The sequence below is a fragment of the Lonchura striata genome, chromosome 26 (assembly GCF_046129695.1).
Source record: "Lonchura striata isolate bLonStr1 chromosome 26, bLonStr1.mat, whole genome shotgun sequence".
In the NCBI taxonomy this organism is placed as follows: Eukaryota; Metazoa; Chordata; class Aves; order Passeriformes; family Estrildidae; genus Lonchura; species Lonchura striata.
In genome coordinates this window covers 4,787,329-4,804,535 of record NC_134628.1, presented here as the reverse complement: position 1 = coordinate 4,804,535, position 17,207 = coordinate 4,787,329, and the positions used below count along the sequence as shown (strand labels likewise).

Below are 17,207 nucleotides of genomic sequence, written 5' to 3'. Positions count from 1 at the left end.
CTCAGGAACAAGAGTGTATTAGGCATACTTAAAACCCAAAAAATTCTGTATTGACTGAGGCACAGAGGCTGTTCTAATCAATGATCTGCTTGTGGCACAGTCTCCCTGCACTCCCTCTGACCTGTTAGCTCCTAAGTGCTCTGGCAATGAAATGCTTTTACCCATGTAGGTAAAATAGTAACTTTATGTTTCATCTCCCAGCCTTAGGCAGGGAAATGGGATTGATCTAAAAGCAGCTCATGTTTTAGATGATTGTTTCACATCTGTGGTTCTCTACTGCTGAAGGCAAAGCCCAGAGGTGAGCACACAGCACTGGTGGAGCTGGCCAGGCAGAATTACCTGGGATCAAAATGCTGCCACTCAAACACACATGCACGGTGCTGTTCCTTGCCACCACTGTCCTCTGCTGCCACAGCTTCCTTAGAGAAAAGATTGCAAACTATTAAAATCTTTGTGTGCTGGTGTTTTGAGTGTGGCTGAACACGTGTGACCCATGGGAGGGAGAGCTGGGCTGGGTGGGTTTGAGCCCTTGGAGCCTTGTGTGCTTTCCCAGCAGGAAGATTCGGTGCTGGCCCTCATGGAGCAGTGGCAGCCCTAAGTGGGTGGATGAAAACCACACCACTCTACCCCAGCCAGCCCTTTCCTCCTCCTGAGGTGCAGCCAGTGCCTGTTGTGGTACAGTAAAACCGCAGCTCAGCGTTTGGGGTTTGTGTTTACTTTGTTTCAGGCCACTGTCAGTGTATTCACGTCAAGGGTTCTTCTATCTCAAAAACACAGCCCAGCACTTCTTGAAAGGTTTGGTGCTCAGAGCAGCGTTTTCAGCTGTTCCCTTGGTGAGCAGAGAGGGACTGGGGAAGTGGTGCAGAGCTGTCACTGACCCAGACCACTCGCGTTTTCCCTCTCTCGACCCACATCTGTGGAAGGAGCTACATCCACCTCTACAGTGCAAAGGCTCTGGTCATATTTTACTGCACACTCCGTGTTAATTGAAGAATAACGGCTCCTATGCTGAGTCTTGAAATTCAACAAAAAAAAATAATCCAAGTGCCTACTGAAAATAAGACCGTCTCGCGATTTTCCGTGGAAATTGTGCTTTCCCATGTCTGCCGACCCGAGAGGTTCCCCTCTCAGCCCCCCTTTCCTTCCGGGAGGGGCCAGCCGGAGGCGGTTCGGGCAGGGAGGGCCGGCGCCGCGCCTCCCCCGTCCTTCGCATCCCGCCTTGCGCTGCCCGCCCGGCCGCCGTCGCTGCCGAGCCGGACCGCTCCCAGCGCGGCTTCCCGTCCCGTTATTTCCGCGACAGCCGCCGGGACAGCCTCCACTCCCGGCCCCGGGCATGGACCAGTCGGTCGCCATCCAGGAGAGCCTGGCGGCGGGGGCGACCTGCCGCATCGTATCCTTTGATCGGCCCCGGGGTCGCGGTGCCGCCGCGCTCCCAGCTCCGCGGTGGCCCCGTCTCTCCCTCCGGGCTGTCCCCATCTCTCCCTCCGGTCTGTCCCCGTCTCTCCCTCCGGGCTGTCCCCATCTCTCCCTCCGGTCTGTCCCCGTCTCTCCCTCCGGGCTGTCCCCGTCTCTCCCTCCGGTCTGTCCCCGTCGCTCCCTCCGGTCTGTCCCCGTCTCTCCCTCCGGTCTGTCCCCGTCTCTCCCTCCGGGCTGTCCCCGTCTCTCCCTCCGGGCTGTCCCCGTCGCTCCCTCCCGCTGTCCCCGTCGCTCCCTCCCGCTGTCCCCGTCGCTCTCCCGTTTGCTGCCGCTGCTCCCTCCCGCTGTCCCCGCCGCGCTGCCTCCGCTCCGTCCCCGCTCCCTCCCGCCGCTCCCCCGCACCGATCCGCCGTGTCCCCGCTCCTGCCGCTGTGCACGGCTCCTTGACCGCGGCCGCAGGCGGTGCAGGGCCTCCTGCCGTCGGGGGACAGCGTGGAGAGCCGGCTGCTGGGCCTGGTGGAGCGCCGCGGGCAGCACGCGTGGGTACCGGAGCGTGGGGCGGGCAGGGAGAGCGTCCGAGAGAGCTCAGCGGGTCCCGCGGAACCTGCACAGCCCCCTGAGAACCCCTCCCGATCCCAAGGGCTTCCCGCCAGGATGCTTTAGCTCTTTAGCAGTTTGAAGGCATGGTGCCTTGATGTCATTATGGGTGGTCAGCGAGAAGCCCCAGGCCCATGAGCTGCTCTGCTCTGCCGCCTATGTGAACGCATTATTTAAGTGATGGGTGAGCAGGTGGGTGGGCACTTGGTTGAGGAGTTACTTTGGGATTTGCATGAGGCTGTGCTAGCAGGTGCTGCTGGGTGGGATGCGGTCCGTGCTTGCCTGTCTGCAGATGTGCCGGAACTGAGGAGGCTTTGCCTCCGTGTCTGCTCTGTGCTTGCAGGATCTATGTGTACACTCACCGGCGGATGGCCATCACAGCTGAGGACGTCTGGCTGGAGAAAATAATCCCCATCACAGATGGGTTTGCAGTGGAAGAAGGTACCGACACACTGTGGTGGCTCAGTGGCCAGTTCCAAAGAATGGGATGAAGGGGTTTGGTGCCCATATTCTGCTGTCCTGCTTCCTGAAATTTGCAATCTATTCTACCTTCACATTTTTTAACAGTTTGTTATCTTGTGCACCACGTGGCATTTCTGGCAGGGCCCTGTGAGGACCAGAGTACCTGTGTCCCACCTGGCCCCAGCCACAGACCCTGCCCAGCAGGTTTGTTCTGCCTGCCTCTGTTCCTGCAGGGAACATTTGGAGTTTGGAGAAGGATCAGCGTGGTCTGCAAATCTGTTGCTTTAGCTTTCAACTGAACTTTGTCTTACTTTTGCAGTTGTGCTCGACAGTGACCTTCACGTCATCGGTGAGTCCTGTGGTTGCTTTAGTGCCTGCATTATGGGTGCTCTGGGCCAGCTGCATGCAGTGGGGCAGGACTGGGGGGTTCTTGGCCCCGCGGGAGTTGGCTGGGGAGGGGTTGTGTCCTGTGGCTCCTGGGGCAGTTGCCATGCTGCTGGCCATTGTCAGCCCCATTCAACCAAGGGAACTAATTTTCCATATGTTTTTAAACTGCTCTTGGAAGATTAATTATTGTCCCTGAACAAGCAGAATACATTTTTTTATAAATTATTTTTATATTTTACGTGGCATTCTCATGTAAAACTTTGGAAAGGAACGTGGTAAGAAGGCATGTGCAGATGCTGCCAAAGGCTGCGTGCCTGTGCACAGCCACCGTTGTAGAGCGGAGACACGCTCAGTTTGTGAAGGTTTGTCAGCACGACCCGCAGGAGCTCTTTTTCCCGATGTCGCAGGCTCGGACGTGACTGTCCAGATCATCTCAGCAGACGGCCGGCTGACAGTGCGGCTGCCGTTCGGCTCGCAGACGCGCACGTTCCTGCAGGAGGTCAGCAGGTGCCGCGCAGGTGGGAGCTCCCTCGGGTCACCCGGGTCCGGTGGGCAGCTGCCGGTCTGCCCGTCCCTCCCGCGTGGGGACGAGCGGCGCTGGCTTGTCCCTGCTTACCCCGCTCAGCAGTGCCGCGGGGCGCCCCGGCAGCGGCGCTCGCTCGGTGCCCGCCCGGTGCTCGCCCGGTGCCTGCTCGGTGCTCGCCCGGTGCTCGCCCGGTGCCCGCCCGGTGCTCGCCCGGTGCCTGCTCGGTGCTCGCCCGGTGCCTGCTCGGTGCCCGCCCGGTGCTCGCCCGGTGCCTGCTCGGTGCCTGCTCGGTGCCCGCTCAGTGCTCGCTCGGTGCCTGCTCCGGTGCCTGCTCGGTGCCCGCTCCGGTGCCCGCTCGATGCTCGCCCAGTGCTCGCCTGGTGCCCGCTCGGTGCTCGCCCGGTGCCCGCTCAGTGCTCGCCCGGTGCCCGCTCGGTGCCGGCTCGGTGCCCGCTCAGTGCTCGCCCGGTGCCCGCTCGGTGCTCGCCCGGTGCCCGCTCGGTGCCTGCTCGGTGCCTGCTCAGTGCTTGCTCAGTGCTCTCCCGGTGCCCGCTCGGTGCCCGCTCGATGCTCGCCCGGTGCTCGCTCGGTGCCCGCTCGGTACTCGCCCCGTGCCCGCTCGGTGCTCGCCCGGTGCCCGCTCGGTGCTCGCTCCGGTGCCCGCTCGGTGCCCGCCCGGTGCCCGCTCCGGTGCTCGCTCGGTGCCCGCTCCGGTGCTCACTCGGTGCCCACTCCGGTGCCCGCTCGGTGCCCGCTCGGTGCTCGCTCGGTACTCGCCCGGTGCCCGCTCGGTGCCCGCTCCGGTGCTCACTCGGTGCCCGCTCGGTGCCCGCCCGGTACTCGCCCGGTGCCCACCCGGTGCCCGCCCGGTGCCCGCTCCGGTGCCCGCTCGGTGCTCTCCCGGTGCCCGCCCGGTGCCCGCCCGGTGCCCGCTCCGGTGCTCACTCGGTGCTCTCCCGGTGCCCGCTCGGTGCCCGCCCGGTGCCCGCCCGGTGCTCGCTCGGTGCCCGCTCGGTGCCCGCCCGGTGCCCGCCCGGTGCTCGCCCGGTGCTCGCCCGGTGCTCGGGAGCAGCGGCTGCTCCGCCGGCCCGAGGCCGAGCGGGCGCGGCGCCGCGGCCGCCGGGGGCGGATCGGGGCGGGCCGGGGCGGGCGCTGGGGCCGGGCCGGGCCGGGCCGGGCCGAGCCGAGCTGCGGCGATGTCCGCGGGCGGGCGGCCCCGCCGAGGTGAGCGCGGGGACCCGCCGGGGTGGAGGGGGGCCGCGCTGCCCGGGGAGGCGAGGCCGGGGCGGGGCAGAGCGCCCGGCCGGCGCTGCCGGAGCTCGGCCGGCGCCGGGAGGCGGCTCCGGGGCCGCTCCGTGGCGGGCGGCGGGCGCGGAGCTGCCGCCGGGGCGCCGCCGGTTCCGCCGCCCGGTGCCCGCCCCGAGCGCCCGGGGCGGCTCCGCCGGCCGGGCCCCGCTCTGCCGGCGCCTCCTCCGCTGGCTCCGCCGCTCCCGGTGCTCGGTGGCGTTTCCCGCTTCGCAGAACGCTCGTCTGAGGAGATTCAGAGCTAAAGCAATTCCTAGACGTCAGTGTGCTGTTCGAAACCTGAATGTTGGCGTTTTGCTGTCCCGGGGCTGCTCTCGTTGCATGAAGGCTAATTTAATTCTCCTCTTTGGACACTAAGCATGAATTCTGTTTTATCCAGGAGATATTATACGTTTCCCTGCTGTTCTGTAATGTCACTGCACATTTTTTACATTAATGCCTTTATTACTGCTTGGATCTCATCTAACTGCAAATCTTGTGCAATTGGGAGCTCCTGTGATCTTTGCATGTTGCTCTGTATTTCTGTGCTCAGTTCAGTTATCGAACAAGGTCATTATTCCATTTCAGACTGCTACCGTATATATCCATCTGGCTACAGAAATCTGTGGCTAGATAGAAACATATCTAAGGAAACAGCCCTTTTCCAAAGCTAATATCTTTCTTGGGAAAATCCTAGCTAAAGCTGATTTCTGCCCATGAGGTTAGAATGCAAGGTGTGATGTGTAATTCTGATCTTTGGATCAGGTAGTAGTTGTGACAGCAGCAGGCTCACACATCTTTCCATTCTGCAATCAAAATGGAAAGTGCAGAGTGGCACAGACCCATGTAGGTAATAAAGCCTGGGAATGTACTCTTTTCTTGGCACAAAAGTAACCATTGTCCATTGAGGTAAAAGTTCAGGTTGGTTCCTGTCACTCACTCTCAAGGGATGTTGCGTGGTTGTTAGTGGGAGAGCTTGCAGAGGTCCAAGGAGCAGTAATTGAGTTCTCAATGCCCGTGGAGAAACTGCTGGGCCCCAAGTCCCTGGGCCCACACTTCCCAGTGTGCTCCTGGCCAATTCTGCTTGACTTGAGCTGTGTGATCTGCAGTGAGGTTTCTGTCATGTGCTCTTCTGTGTCCAAGCTCTGATAAATCCTCTTACACAGTCTATTCTCAGAAGGCTCTTGGCCAGAGGAGGTTATCCAGGCTGAGAATTTGGCCACTTCTTGTCATCTGGTTTGTATCCCGAGGGCCTGGGTGAAGTACTGCAAGTTCTATTTCTGTTTTGTGCTTGTGTTCTGCAGAATGTTCTGTGACAGCAGTAACATCTTAGTTTTTTTCTGGGTTGTGTTCACTGGAGGAGAAGCTCAGCTGAATGCCTAGAATCCATCAGTGTTAACAATTTCTGCATCATCATTAGATCTGTGTGCTAAGGAGCATGATTTTAAGATTGCTGGTTTTGCATCTTAAATACAGAGACCTCCCCCAGAACCCTCTTTTTTAACTGTTATTTTGCAACTTGTAGGAGCAGAATATTGTAACTGAAACAAAATGCTGAAAGACTGGTCAAATTTTGGTAAGGCACTTCTGTGGTTAGTTTGACTGGTGTGCTAGCAGCCCTGTTACTGTTTTAGGAATGAGCAGTTTGCACTGAGGCAGATGTTTCTGCTGAGGTTCAGTGGGTCCCTGGTGTGACTCTTTGTGGCCCTCGAGGTATCTTGACACCTGTGCCTTGCTGGGTATTTGCAGATAGGTAGAAACTCTTTAAATGATACTGTGGGGTTTGTTTGTTTCCCTTTTCTCCCCTTTCTTTGTACTTCCTGTCTTGCTTCAGAAAGGAAAAATCTATTAACATAAATTACTCAAATTCCTGGGGTAAAGCCCTGGATTTTGTGCTGCTAAGTCCTGCTTCAGCTTAGCTGTAAAGGAGAGCCAGCAGCAAGTGCTCCCACAGAGGACAGTGCTGCTCTCTGTGGCTCCTGCAGGGAGAAGCTGCGTCATCACACAACACTTGGGTCAGAGTAAGCTGAATCTCTCAAATAACTGAAAGAGAGACTGTGGGCTACTTTGTTTTTCCACACAAATCTAAATTATTTTCTGCCCACAGATTTTTGCCAGTGTTTACCTAAGCATGTTGATAAATGGAAGAACACTTTGTGTTTAAAATTATTTAAAGTGAAACTTTCTGTTGGTTGATTTTTTTTTTTCCAGAAGCGGTTGGCTCTGAAGGTGTCAAACAAAATGGGAAAAAAGCTGCAGTCAGTCAGAGCTCCAGCCATGACAGCACTGATAGAGGCACTCCCAGGTCAGTGCACACAGGTGGGGGGCTCTAGAGTAGAAGCTGGCAACTTTTTGAGATGAGAATTTGCAGGTTCTAATTAAAAGTTCAGCATAAGCATGCCGTCAAAACATTAGTAGAAATTTCATTCCACTCCCTCTCTCTACAGTCCTCCCTGTTTGGGCATATTTTGACTGTTTAGTGGGACAGGACATGCTAGCAGTGTTTATTTTGAATTCAGAGTTTTGGCTTAGAGCCACTGTGTCTCATAGATACACTCTTAAAATGTTGCAGTTTCATTTTGCAGTTCCCAGGACTTTGTGGACCCTGATGCAAATCCTTCAGAGTCAGTGTGTGTGCTGTCCTTGGCACTGGTATGCAGGTTGCTGGCCTTAAATTTATACCATCCAGTTGCTGGTGGGAATTTCCAAACTGTGGCATTATTCCTTTGCAAAAGGAGTTTGTAGAGCCAGGAGACACAAAGTAAAACCACCTCTACCTTCACCCACTCTGGGCAGAATTGGAATATTTCCACCAGAAGGTTTTATAAACAAACACATTGCTTCATTCTCTGGCTGAGGCAGAGGGAGATGAGATTTCCCTCTCCTTGATCCAGTAAGCAGGGAAGATGTACAGGTTTTGTATCATTTTTCAGGTGTGAGTAAGGCCTGCCCTGCATCAACAGGCTGCACCAGGATGGTAAAAACCATTTGTTATTTTAGTTAGTTAAACTGTTCTTGTCTGGAGATCTCAACCCTGCTAAGAAATGCTCTTTTCAGTCTTTTTGGCTTATCCCAAATGTTATCTGTATTTAGTGTACAGATAGAAAATTGTGAATTAAGGCCTTGGTGGCAGAAATGTGCTAGTTAGGGTGTGGGGATAGCCTGGGCTTCATCTGTGTTTCATTTGCAGGCAAAGCAAACTCAAGTCTGAAGTGAGAACTGAACAGGTTCGGGCCTCCCGTGTCATGGCTTCGAACAAGGCCTCAATGTTATCAGAACCAAAGTTTGGACTCAGAGATACTATTGTTAAATCTCAGCTTGTACAAAAGGAGGACTCCTACACACACATCCAGAACTACAGGTAATGATCATTCCTGAGAAGAACTTACTTTTGTGGGCTGTAACTTGTGGACTGTCAGAATAACTCATCCTGTGTTCCCACAAACAAGAAATTCTGTAGAAAAGTATGATCCATACTTTCCAGAACAGTTTTCTTTCCACATTTAGACATGAGCAAATCAGAATTTCATTCATGTCTCTGTCAAGACTTACCTCATGGTTCTTGGGAAATCACTCTTTTTCTGTGCTTATTTTAGATAGTGTCTGGAAATGCATCAGCTCTGTGCACTCCTGCCTTCTTCCTCTCCATTTCTTTCCACTGTTTATCCATGGAGCTGTTACAATAAGCTCATAAGAAAGAGCTTGAGTGAAATACATAATTAGGACCAAAACTTTACTGTTCAAAATTTTTTTATGCATCTCATTCTGTGAATTTATCATTTCAAGCTGCTACTGCACAGCTACAGCCTTAATTTTGTATCTGTGTGTAATAATTTTAAAAATGTAAAAATGCATCTGTAAAGGTGAAGCTGTAGTTAAATAATTTGAGGGATTTAAACTTCATCACCTTTCTTAATTTTCCCTGGCAACATGTTAGTTATATAGAACATTATTTACCTGGATAATAGCAGTGCTGTTTCCTGGGCTCTGCAGTTTGCAGCTCTGGAATTCTGTCACTGTCTTTGCAGGGTTTTTGTGGGGACGTACAACGTGAATGGTCAGTCACCCACAGAGAGCCTCCAGCCTTGGCTGAGGTGTGATGCTGAGCCTCCAGACATTTACTGCGTGGGGTGAGTGTCTGTCCCTGCCCTTCCCCACTGAGCTGGGCTGTGCAGGAAGAGCTGTCACCCAGAGGAGTTCAGCCAGGACACCTCAGGAATGTTGGCACTGGTGGAGCACGCACAGCTCCAAGGAGGGTGTGTCCACAGCCTGTAAGGGTTGTTGGTCTGGTAGGGTTTGGCCTCTCAGTGTTACAAAATCCTTAATGCCATTTGATGTAATAATGACAGTAATTTAGCTTTACATTTGACATACATCTACAATCAGCATAACTGAATTTGAGTTTTCAGTTATAAATTTAGTGAGTATAAGCTGATTTAGTTCTTTCCCAGAGAAGGGGGTGGAGAGCTACAAACAAGTGCATGCATCCATGGGTTCCTTCCTCTAACACAGTTTCCAGGAGCTTGATCTGACTAAAGAAGCCTTCTTTTTCAATGACACACCGAAGGAAGAAGAATGGTTTAAAGCTGTAACTGATAGTCTTCACCCAGATGCCAAATATGCAAAGGTAAATGTGGCTTTTGGGGTGGTTTGAGTGTGGAACTGTTTTCCACTTGGCTCTCTTTTCCCTTTGCTTTCTCTTGTTCTCAATGCTGTGTCTTCAGGGGCTGTGCAGGTTCTGTAGGTGCTGTTTCTGTGCAGGGTGCTGAGGCAGGGGCAGGATGGGAGACAGAGCCAGGCTTCCCCACTTAAAGGGAGCTCCTGCTGTCCTGGGGAAGGAGAATAGAAAGTTCTGTACCTTCTTCCATGTCTGCCTACAATGTACGGTGGGATGAATTGTGAAGGTGTTTTGGTAGGAATGCTGCTTTTGTTTTAGCTCCTGCTCCATAGGTCTGCTTCATCTCTTGTCTCTGTTGTTGAAGAGAATTTCCTTCCATGAGCCTATGTCTGTGCTGTAGCTCTTGCTTTGGGTTTCAACTTCCTTCACTGATGTTGCTCCCAGCTCCTTCCTGGGCTGTGCTGCTGGGGGCCTGTGCACTGTGAGCCCTGATGGTGCAATGCATGATGCAGAAACTTTCTCTTTGGTGACCCATGTTATGGATGGATGTGCCTTCCCTCAGCAAACCTCTTCCATTACAGCATTGAATGGACCAGGGTCTGTTTTTCAGGTGAAACTTGTGCGGCTGGTGGGGATCATGCTCCTGTTGTATGTGAAAGCAGAACTTGCTCTGAACATCTCCGAGGTGGAAGTTGAGACTGTGGGAACTGGAATCATGGGGAGGATGGTAAGAATAGCAACTGTGCATGAGAAGGGGTGAGATTTGGAAGAGCTCCCCTCCTTGGATGCAATGGTTATTCCTCCAGCTAAGGGCTGTGGCTGCCTCTAGAAGCAGATAGTCCTATCCCCATGCCAGCTCAGGGCACTGTGAGAGAGAACTGGCAGGTGTGCACCAATGTTCAAAGCAGTAATCACTAATTAGGATTTTCAGCCTATTCCTTCCTCTGGAATGAAACACTCTGTCTCAAAGTCTTCTGGCTTGTCCACTGCTAGTAACTCACCTGCAGTGTAAAAGCTTCTGACCAATGTCTTTGCCTTTCTCTTTCAGGGTAACAAAGGTGCTGTTGCCATCAGGTTTAAATTCCATAACACCAGCGTGTGCATTGTGAATTCTCACCTCGCAGCTCACACGGAGGAATACGAGCGGAGGAACCAGGACTTCAAAGACATCTGCTCTAGGATGCAGTTCTGCCAGTCAGATCCAAATTTGCCCCCTCTGACTATTGGCAAACACGAGTATGCTTCCCATCTGGCTGTGGGAATTGTGGCATGTGCAAGGGAGCACTCTGTGAATGTGCTGGGGGGTGAGGGCATAGAAAAGCTGCACCTGGTTTGGACAGGGCTCACCCACACAGATCTGACAGGTCACTTGTCACCTTATGCTCTCCCAAGCCTTGTTTTATTCTCAAGCCAAAGTAGGATGGGGCAGGAATAAGCACTGATTTCCCCAGCTGTGGAATTCAGTCACCGTGGAGCAGTAACAGCACTAGTCATTAAGGGATAGTGACAAACATGCAGAACAATGATTAATTATGGCAAAAATAGAGGAGGTTTTTAAGCTTCCAATGTTGTTATTCCCGATGAGAGCAGCTCAGCAGAGGGGCTGTGATGGGGAGAGCTCTGGAGCTGCAGGGTGGAACTGCTGTCCATGGCCAGCTGCACTCTGGGGCAGCTTCAGGCCCCTGCACATTGTGATTTATGTTCTCTTTCAGTGTGATCCTGTGGCTGGGGGACCTCAACTATCGTCTGGAGGAACTGGATGTGGCAAAAGTGAAGCAGCTTGTAGAGGAGAAAGCATTTCTAGAGCTTTGCCAGTATGACCAGGTATTGATGTCTCACCTACCTGCACATGGCACTGAGGGTGCTCAGTACAAACCACAGGACTCCTTGGCCTTGTCTGTGCTCAGTGTCTCCCTTTTACTCCATAAGGAAATTGTGCTTGAGGTTATCAAAAATTAAAGTTTTCATCTTCTTTTGCAGCTGAAGAGGCAAATGAAGGCAAATACAGCCTTTGAAGGCTTCACAGAAGGAGAGATCTCATTCCAGCCAACATATAAGTATGATGCTGGCTGTGATGACTGGGACACAAGGTACAGTGATTGTCTCAGATGTGATGCTACAAATGGCTGATGTTATTACTGAAGGAAGTAAAAAAAAGGCTAAAATACATGGCAGGTCTAATGGCTGTAAATAGGAACAATTCTGAGATTATTTCTGGTTCTCTCCCTTTGCTCCAAAATTAATCTCCTGTTTACATCTATTTATGTTGTTTTTCTCCACAGCTATTTGTCGGATATGCCTAATATTTTTTTCCCAGTAATAATCCTATTAGGCTTCCTGTTAGATATGATTCATTAACAAAGTTAATTAATCCTTTTAGCTAGTTTAATTTTTTTTCTAGTTGTGTTTTTTTTCCCCCAAGCAAAATTATTAAGATCTCAGTTTTGCTGATCTCTCCTGTACCTGCTCAGATGAGACCAGCCAGGGTTGATGTGGAGTCAACTGTGCTGTTCTTCAAAGAGAATTATCCTTCTTGTACAGCTGTATAGACAGAGCAGCTCCTCTAGTCTCAGCAAACCAGGAACTTCAGCTGCAAGTGCAGGAATTAAATCTGTGCAGCTGTCATTGAAAATAATAAATGCAAACTTTAAATGTAGAGCCTGAGATTTTGTTTTTCATGGTGCTCATGGTCAAAAATACCTGAGTATTGCTTTGTATGTTAATTGTATCTTGCACCTTTGAATAAGTAGGAAGTAAAGCATGAACAAGATATGCCTCACAGTAGACGCTCAAACTTTTTATATCTATGTGAAGAAACTGTTAAAAATACCACTTGGATAGAGAATGAGCTCCAGGCCACGGCAGGAAAGCCTGATCTCTGGGTGAGCAGTGTGCTGCTCTGTGTTGTTACTGCACCTGCACTGTGCCTGGAAATGGTGATTTTTGCCCTCTGTTTTAGTGAGAAGTGTCGTGTTCCAGCGTGGTGTGATCGGATACTCTGGAAGGGGCAGAAGGTTGCCCAGCTGAGCTATCGCAGCCACATGGCTCTGAAGCTCAGTGACCACAAGCCAGTGAGCTCTGTGTTTGATATTGGGGTAAGTGTGTCAGTGCTGGATGAAGTAACTCTGCTGACCTCATTCCCTGGCTGCTGATTTCTCTCTCCTGCTTTTATGGCATCGCAGAGAACAATGGCTTGAAAGGTGGGCTGATCAGATGTAGAGATGGGATTGTTGACCACACTAAGCAAGGGCTGTGTAAATGATACTGCAGTTAAGCTGGACAAAGCCTGAATATCTGTCAGTGTTCTTTGGGAACACAGTAGTGTCTTGTTTAGCTTTTTGTTTTGTCTGAGGGAAAAAAAAAAGGTGGATCTAGTACTGACTGGGTAACTCTTGTTAGTTATGGCAAGGTCCTTTACTGTTGGATCATGAGAAGATCTTGGAGATTAGTGCTCCAAACAGCTCAGCCCATTCCCTGTGTTGTACACCCTAGTGTGCTGCTAAAATCAAATGACATGTTTGGAGCTGTGTTCCAGCTGTCCTGCAGAGGCACAGTCAGTGCTAGCTGGTGCAGTGTGTGTCCTTTTCAGGTGAAGGTTGTGAATGAAGAGCTCTACCGAAAAGCCTTTGAGGAAATAGTGCGCTCCCTGGATAAGCTGGAGAATGCCAACATTCCCTCAGTGACACTGTCCCGCAGAGAGGTAGGGCATGGGCATGTGCCAGCACTCCCTGAAGGAACTGAGCAACCCTAGGGCCCAGCAGCACAAGATGGATCCTAGACCCTTGGGTCTGGTTACAAAAAGTAGAATATTTTGACTTCCAGTTGCTCTGTGTTTACAAGCCCTAGGAATCTTTGCTCATATTTAGATGTTGGTGAATTCCATTCACAGTCCAAGGCTGAAACACAAGATGTGCAATTCCATGAAGTGGGAAGAGAGAAAGTAAAAAGGTGGTTTGTGACCCTTGCTCTGACTTGTGCTTTCAAACATAAAATGTAAAATTGTAAGGGTCTGGAGAAGGTCACAAACCAGCATTTGCTTTGTGTGTTGGGACTATAAAGATAAGCCCAGGAGACATTTGAGGCCACAGCTATCTCATTCTCAATTTTATTGTAGTTATTTGAGGGCAGCATTTGTTTTAAAGGGCCCCCTGACAGAAGGGACTTTGGCATTCAGAGTATGCACATGTGATCCTATGCACTCCTGGAGGAGAGGGGGGTGGCAGCAAGGGGTTAATCCAGTTGTCTTGCTGTTTAAAAATTAAACCACAGGAGATGGAATCGGCTGATGATGTTGACTGACATTTGTTCCTAGATCCATTTTGAGGATGTTAAATACATGCAGCTGCAGGTAGAGAGGTTTACAATCCGCAATGGCCAAGTGCCCTGCCAGTTCCAATTTATCAGCAAACCAGATGAGGAAACCTACTGCAAGGAGTGGCTGACTGCTAATCCCAGTAAGGGCTTCTTGCTCTCAGGTGAGCTCCTCCTTTTGTCTCGTGCTACTGCTGATATTATCCCCTTCTGGCTTAGTTCCCTCTGCACTTCTGAGAGTGCTGTGCCTGTTTGCAGGCTGTTGGTTTAATGCTGATTGTAACTGAGTGTGGGTTTTTTATCATCTTCTGGCAGATGCTGAGATCACAGTTGAGCTGGAGGTGTTTGTTAATAAATCAACAGCTACTCGCTTAAACTCTGGAGAGGAAAAACTTGAAGATATCTTAGTCTTGCATCTTGTCAATGGGAAGGATTATTTTCTATCCATAACAGGCAACTATTTGCCAAGTTGCTTTGGGTCTCCCATCCATACACTGTGTTACATGAGGGAACCAATCCAGGACATGTCAGCAGAATCCATTCGGAGACTTGTGAGTTAAAGACAAGATTCCCTTCCAAACACACAAGAGCAATAAAACTAGGTGCTAAGGCCTGTATGTTTTTATTAAGAAGTCTCAATTCTCAGGTATAAGCTTTGTGAAGTATTTTTGCCAAGTTGAATAAGAACTTGGCTAGCTACCTTTTGTTTGTCTCTCTCCTGCCCACACTGCCCTCCCTCAGACCCTGATGCCAGTAGACATGAGTGATGATCCTGCCCAAGAGGAAAAGCCTATGGACATCCCAAAAGAGCTGTGGATGATGGTGGATCACTTGAATCGCAACGCTTCCCAGCAGGTTGGCACTGGAAACACAAAACGAGATGTTTGCATTGGGTTAAGTTTGGAAGAAGATACTGGTAATAGCAGTCACCACGAGCTGGGTGTGTTTGGCCAAAGGCCATGGAGATAAGTGGTCCTGATGCCCCAGGTTGTACTGTTTGGTGCTAGTGACCGTGTCTGTGTGCCCAGGTACCAGCAGTGTCCGGCTATCAAGCAGACTTGGGTGACAACCACCAATTTGGAGAGACTTCCCAGGCAGATTATAGGAACATTGCTCTATTTACCCACAATTGTTCTATTTTCCTTGTACTGATAAAGGGTTGTCTTTGCAGGAGGACTTGTTTCAGCAGCCAGGCCTCAGATCTGAATTTGAGCAAATCCGAGACTGTTTGGACAAGGGAATGTACGATACTTTCTGTATCCTTTCAGACTGGTGTCAAGGAAGGCTCACTATGCCAGAGTGCCAAAACTCTGAGAGGTTTTTAAGCTTCTGTCTCTCCTCCTGGGGTACCTGAGCTCTACATTTCCTCGTGGCTCTGTGTCATCCTCTGCTGAGTCCTGGCGATGTCAATGAATGACACAAGTGCCCAGCTGCTAACAGCAGCAGCTCGTGTGGAGGCCAGGGGATTAACCCAAAGCTGTGAGCTGTAGGCACAGTTCTGGGACACCTAACCCAAAATTCATTCATGTTTCAGCAGAAATAGGAGCACCCTAGGTCGTGCTGTGCTCTTCCTTAACCAGTGGATCAGTGGGCAGCAACCACTCAGTGGCAGAGGCCCTGCTGCTGTTCCTGGAGAGCCTTCCTGAGCCTGTCATCTGCTGCAGGTTCTATAGCTCCTGTCTGGAGAGTGCCAGCAACTACGGGCTGAGCTGTCAGGTACTGCTGGCTGCCCGAGGGACCAGCTCCAGTGCCACAGGGAGGGCAGGGAAACTGGCCTCTGCTAGACCAGTTCCACAGGGAGGGCAGGGAAACTGGCCCCTGCTACACCCATCACCCAGTTTTGCTCTCAGTAATCCTCTCTTAATAGAAATGATCTGGAACTGGTGCTTTTAGGGTGTAAAGAGCTGTTGGCACCTGCAGAGTGGGGGGTTTTGGGGGCAGGCGCAGCTGGAAGGCATTGCTGTGTCTGCAGTGTGAATGTTGGTGTTTTTCCTTTCTCAGATTATCTCTGCCCTACCAGCATGCCATAAAAATGTGTTCGAATATCTGATGGCATTTCTACGAGAGCTACTGAAGAACTCAGGGAAGAACCATTTGGATGTGAATATTCTTGGTAAGGCCAGCAAAATAACGCTCTGTTCAGAGGGGCTGCACAGGTAGGGCAACAAAACACTTCATACCCCAGTGCAGTGGTGGCTTGTAGTGCTTTGAACCTTTTATTAGAAACAAATAGCCCATAGAAAAACAGGAGTCTGGGAAAGCAGCCCAGAGATGTGGGGACTATCAGCTTTATCTTGCCTCACACCAAAGCCAGGCTCTCCTCCCTGGGGTCTCTCAGGGTCTGGGTGATGGGATGACCCCAAGAGTGTAAAAGTCCTCATTTCCCAACCTGTGCAGCCAAAGAAGGAGCCTGAATGCATAGAGTCAGCTTCTCAAGGTTGTTTATTTTTCCTTATATATAACATTCTTTCTCTGACCTGCTGAGCTCTAACAAGTCGGCCATGGCATTCTGTGTGCCCTCAGGGTGGTGTTTACATTTTATACCAAAAACTACGTGTACTGTGTTTACAATAACCTGCCAATACCTATCACTTACATTAGACAGTTTGTCTCTACCTTAAACCAATAGCAAAGTGTCACCATCACACCAAGACATGGAGAGCAAGAAGAAGGAGAAGAAGGCTAGGATATGCCCAAATCCCCCTGAATCCTAGTCTAAAAACCCCAAATTTCTACTTTTCCACCCTGTGTTAACTCAACTACCACACTACTCAAACCCTTGTGGCTTGTAATTCCTCATACAGAACTGGCAGCTTTTTCCACTGGCTAAAATCGAACTCACAGGTGTTTTTGACTTTGTGCCAAGGTCTTTGAGCCCCCTGCCAGGGTCTGGGCCAGCCGGGGCAGCCAGAGGGATGTGCTGGGTTCCCACAGGGTGCCTCGATTGCTGCTCTCACCGTGTGTCCGTGTGCTTTCCCTGCAGCCAGCGTGTTCGGGGGTTTGTTGCTGCGGCCGCCCCCCGGCCACGCCACGCCTGACATCGCTGCCAAGAGGAAAGCGCAGCAGTTTATCCACCAGTTCCTCGTCAGAGAAGATCATTTATCATGAACCTCAGATGCGGTTAATCTCACTTGTAGACATTGAATTGCTGTAAAAAAATATATATTTTTTTTGTATATTATACTGGCACTTTTTTTGATATGGCGGTGTTTTATACAATCTGTTGCTTTTGAAAGCGGAGATCAGGCAGTTTGACACCTGATTAAGCTGCAAAGTACATCAAGTTTCCCAATAAGCTGTACATAGATGAGTTTAAAAAAAGAGAGCTGATATGTACACTGTATTTTATTTAACATTATACTGGCACTTTTTTTGATATGATGGTGTTTTATACAATCTTGCTTTCGAAGGCAGAGATCAGGCAGTTTGACACCTGATTACGCTGTCAAGTACATCAAATTTCCCAATAAGCTGTACATAGATGAATTTTAAAAAAAAGAGTGCTGATATGTTCACTGTATTTTATTTATTAAAACGAGGACATTATACTGGCACTTTTTTGCTATCACAGTGTTTTATACAATCTATTGCTTTCGAAGGTGGAGA

General features: G+C 50.7%; 1 protein-coding gene across 3 annotated transcripts; it reads left to right on the top strand.

The window, feature by feature from the left end:
- The first annotated feature begins 1,232 nt into the window (after positions 1-1,232).
- On the top strand, positions 1,233-17,155 carry INPP5B (inositol polyphosphate-5-phosphatase B). Of its 3 annotated transcripts, XM_021554743.1 has the most exons (22): positions 1,233-1,390; positions 1,876-1,955; positions 2,357-2,454; positions 2,795-2,824; positions 3,270-3,380; positions 6,884-6,977; positions 7,863-8,033; positions 8,701-8,802; positions 9,185-9,299; positions 9,901-10,017; positions 10,339-10,526; positions 11,003-11,114; positions 11,271-11,380; positions 12,250-12,385; positions 12,880-12,990; positions 13,603-13,765; positions 13,917-14,152; positions 14,343-14,456; positions 14,773-14,857; positions 15,190-15,317; positions 15,603-15,714; positions 16,585-17,155. In XM_021554743.1, the coding sequence occupies exons 1-22, from the start codon at positions 1,334-1,336 to the stop codon at positions 16,707-16,709; spliced, it is 2,595 nt and encodes an 864-aa protein (XP_021410418.1). In that variant the 5' UTR covers positions 1,233-1,333; the 3' UTR covers positions 16,710-17,155. The 3 variants fall into 3 exon arrangements, with proteins under 3 accessions (XP_021410418.1, XP_021410419.1, XP_021410420.1); XM_021554744.1 differs by lacking the exon at positions 1,233-1,390 and having other exon boundaries at positions 1,884-1,959; XM_021554745.2 differs by lacking the exons at positions 1,233-1,390; positions 1,876-1,955; positions 2,357-2,454; positions 2,795-2,824; positions 3,270-3,380 and adding an exon at positions 4,546-4,612.
- Positions 17,156-17,207: the final 52 nt, after the last annotated feature.

Excerpts from the sequence above, each read along its gene's own strand:
- INPP5B (XM_021554743.1), top strand. The coding sequence starts at position 1,334 with ATGGACCAGTCGGTCGCCATCCAGGAGAGCCTGGCGGCGGGGGCGACC. Across the intron at positions 1,391-1,875 it reads CGGGGGCGACCTGCCGCATC|GCGGTGCAGGGCCTCCTGCC; the intron begins GTATCCTTTGAT and ends CCGCGGCCGCAG. Across the intron at positions 14,858-15,189 it reads GGGAATGTACGATACTTTCT|TGGGCAGCAACCACTCAGTG; the intron begins GTATCCTTTCAG and ends CCAGTGGATCAG.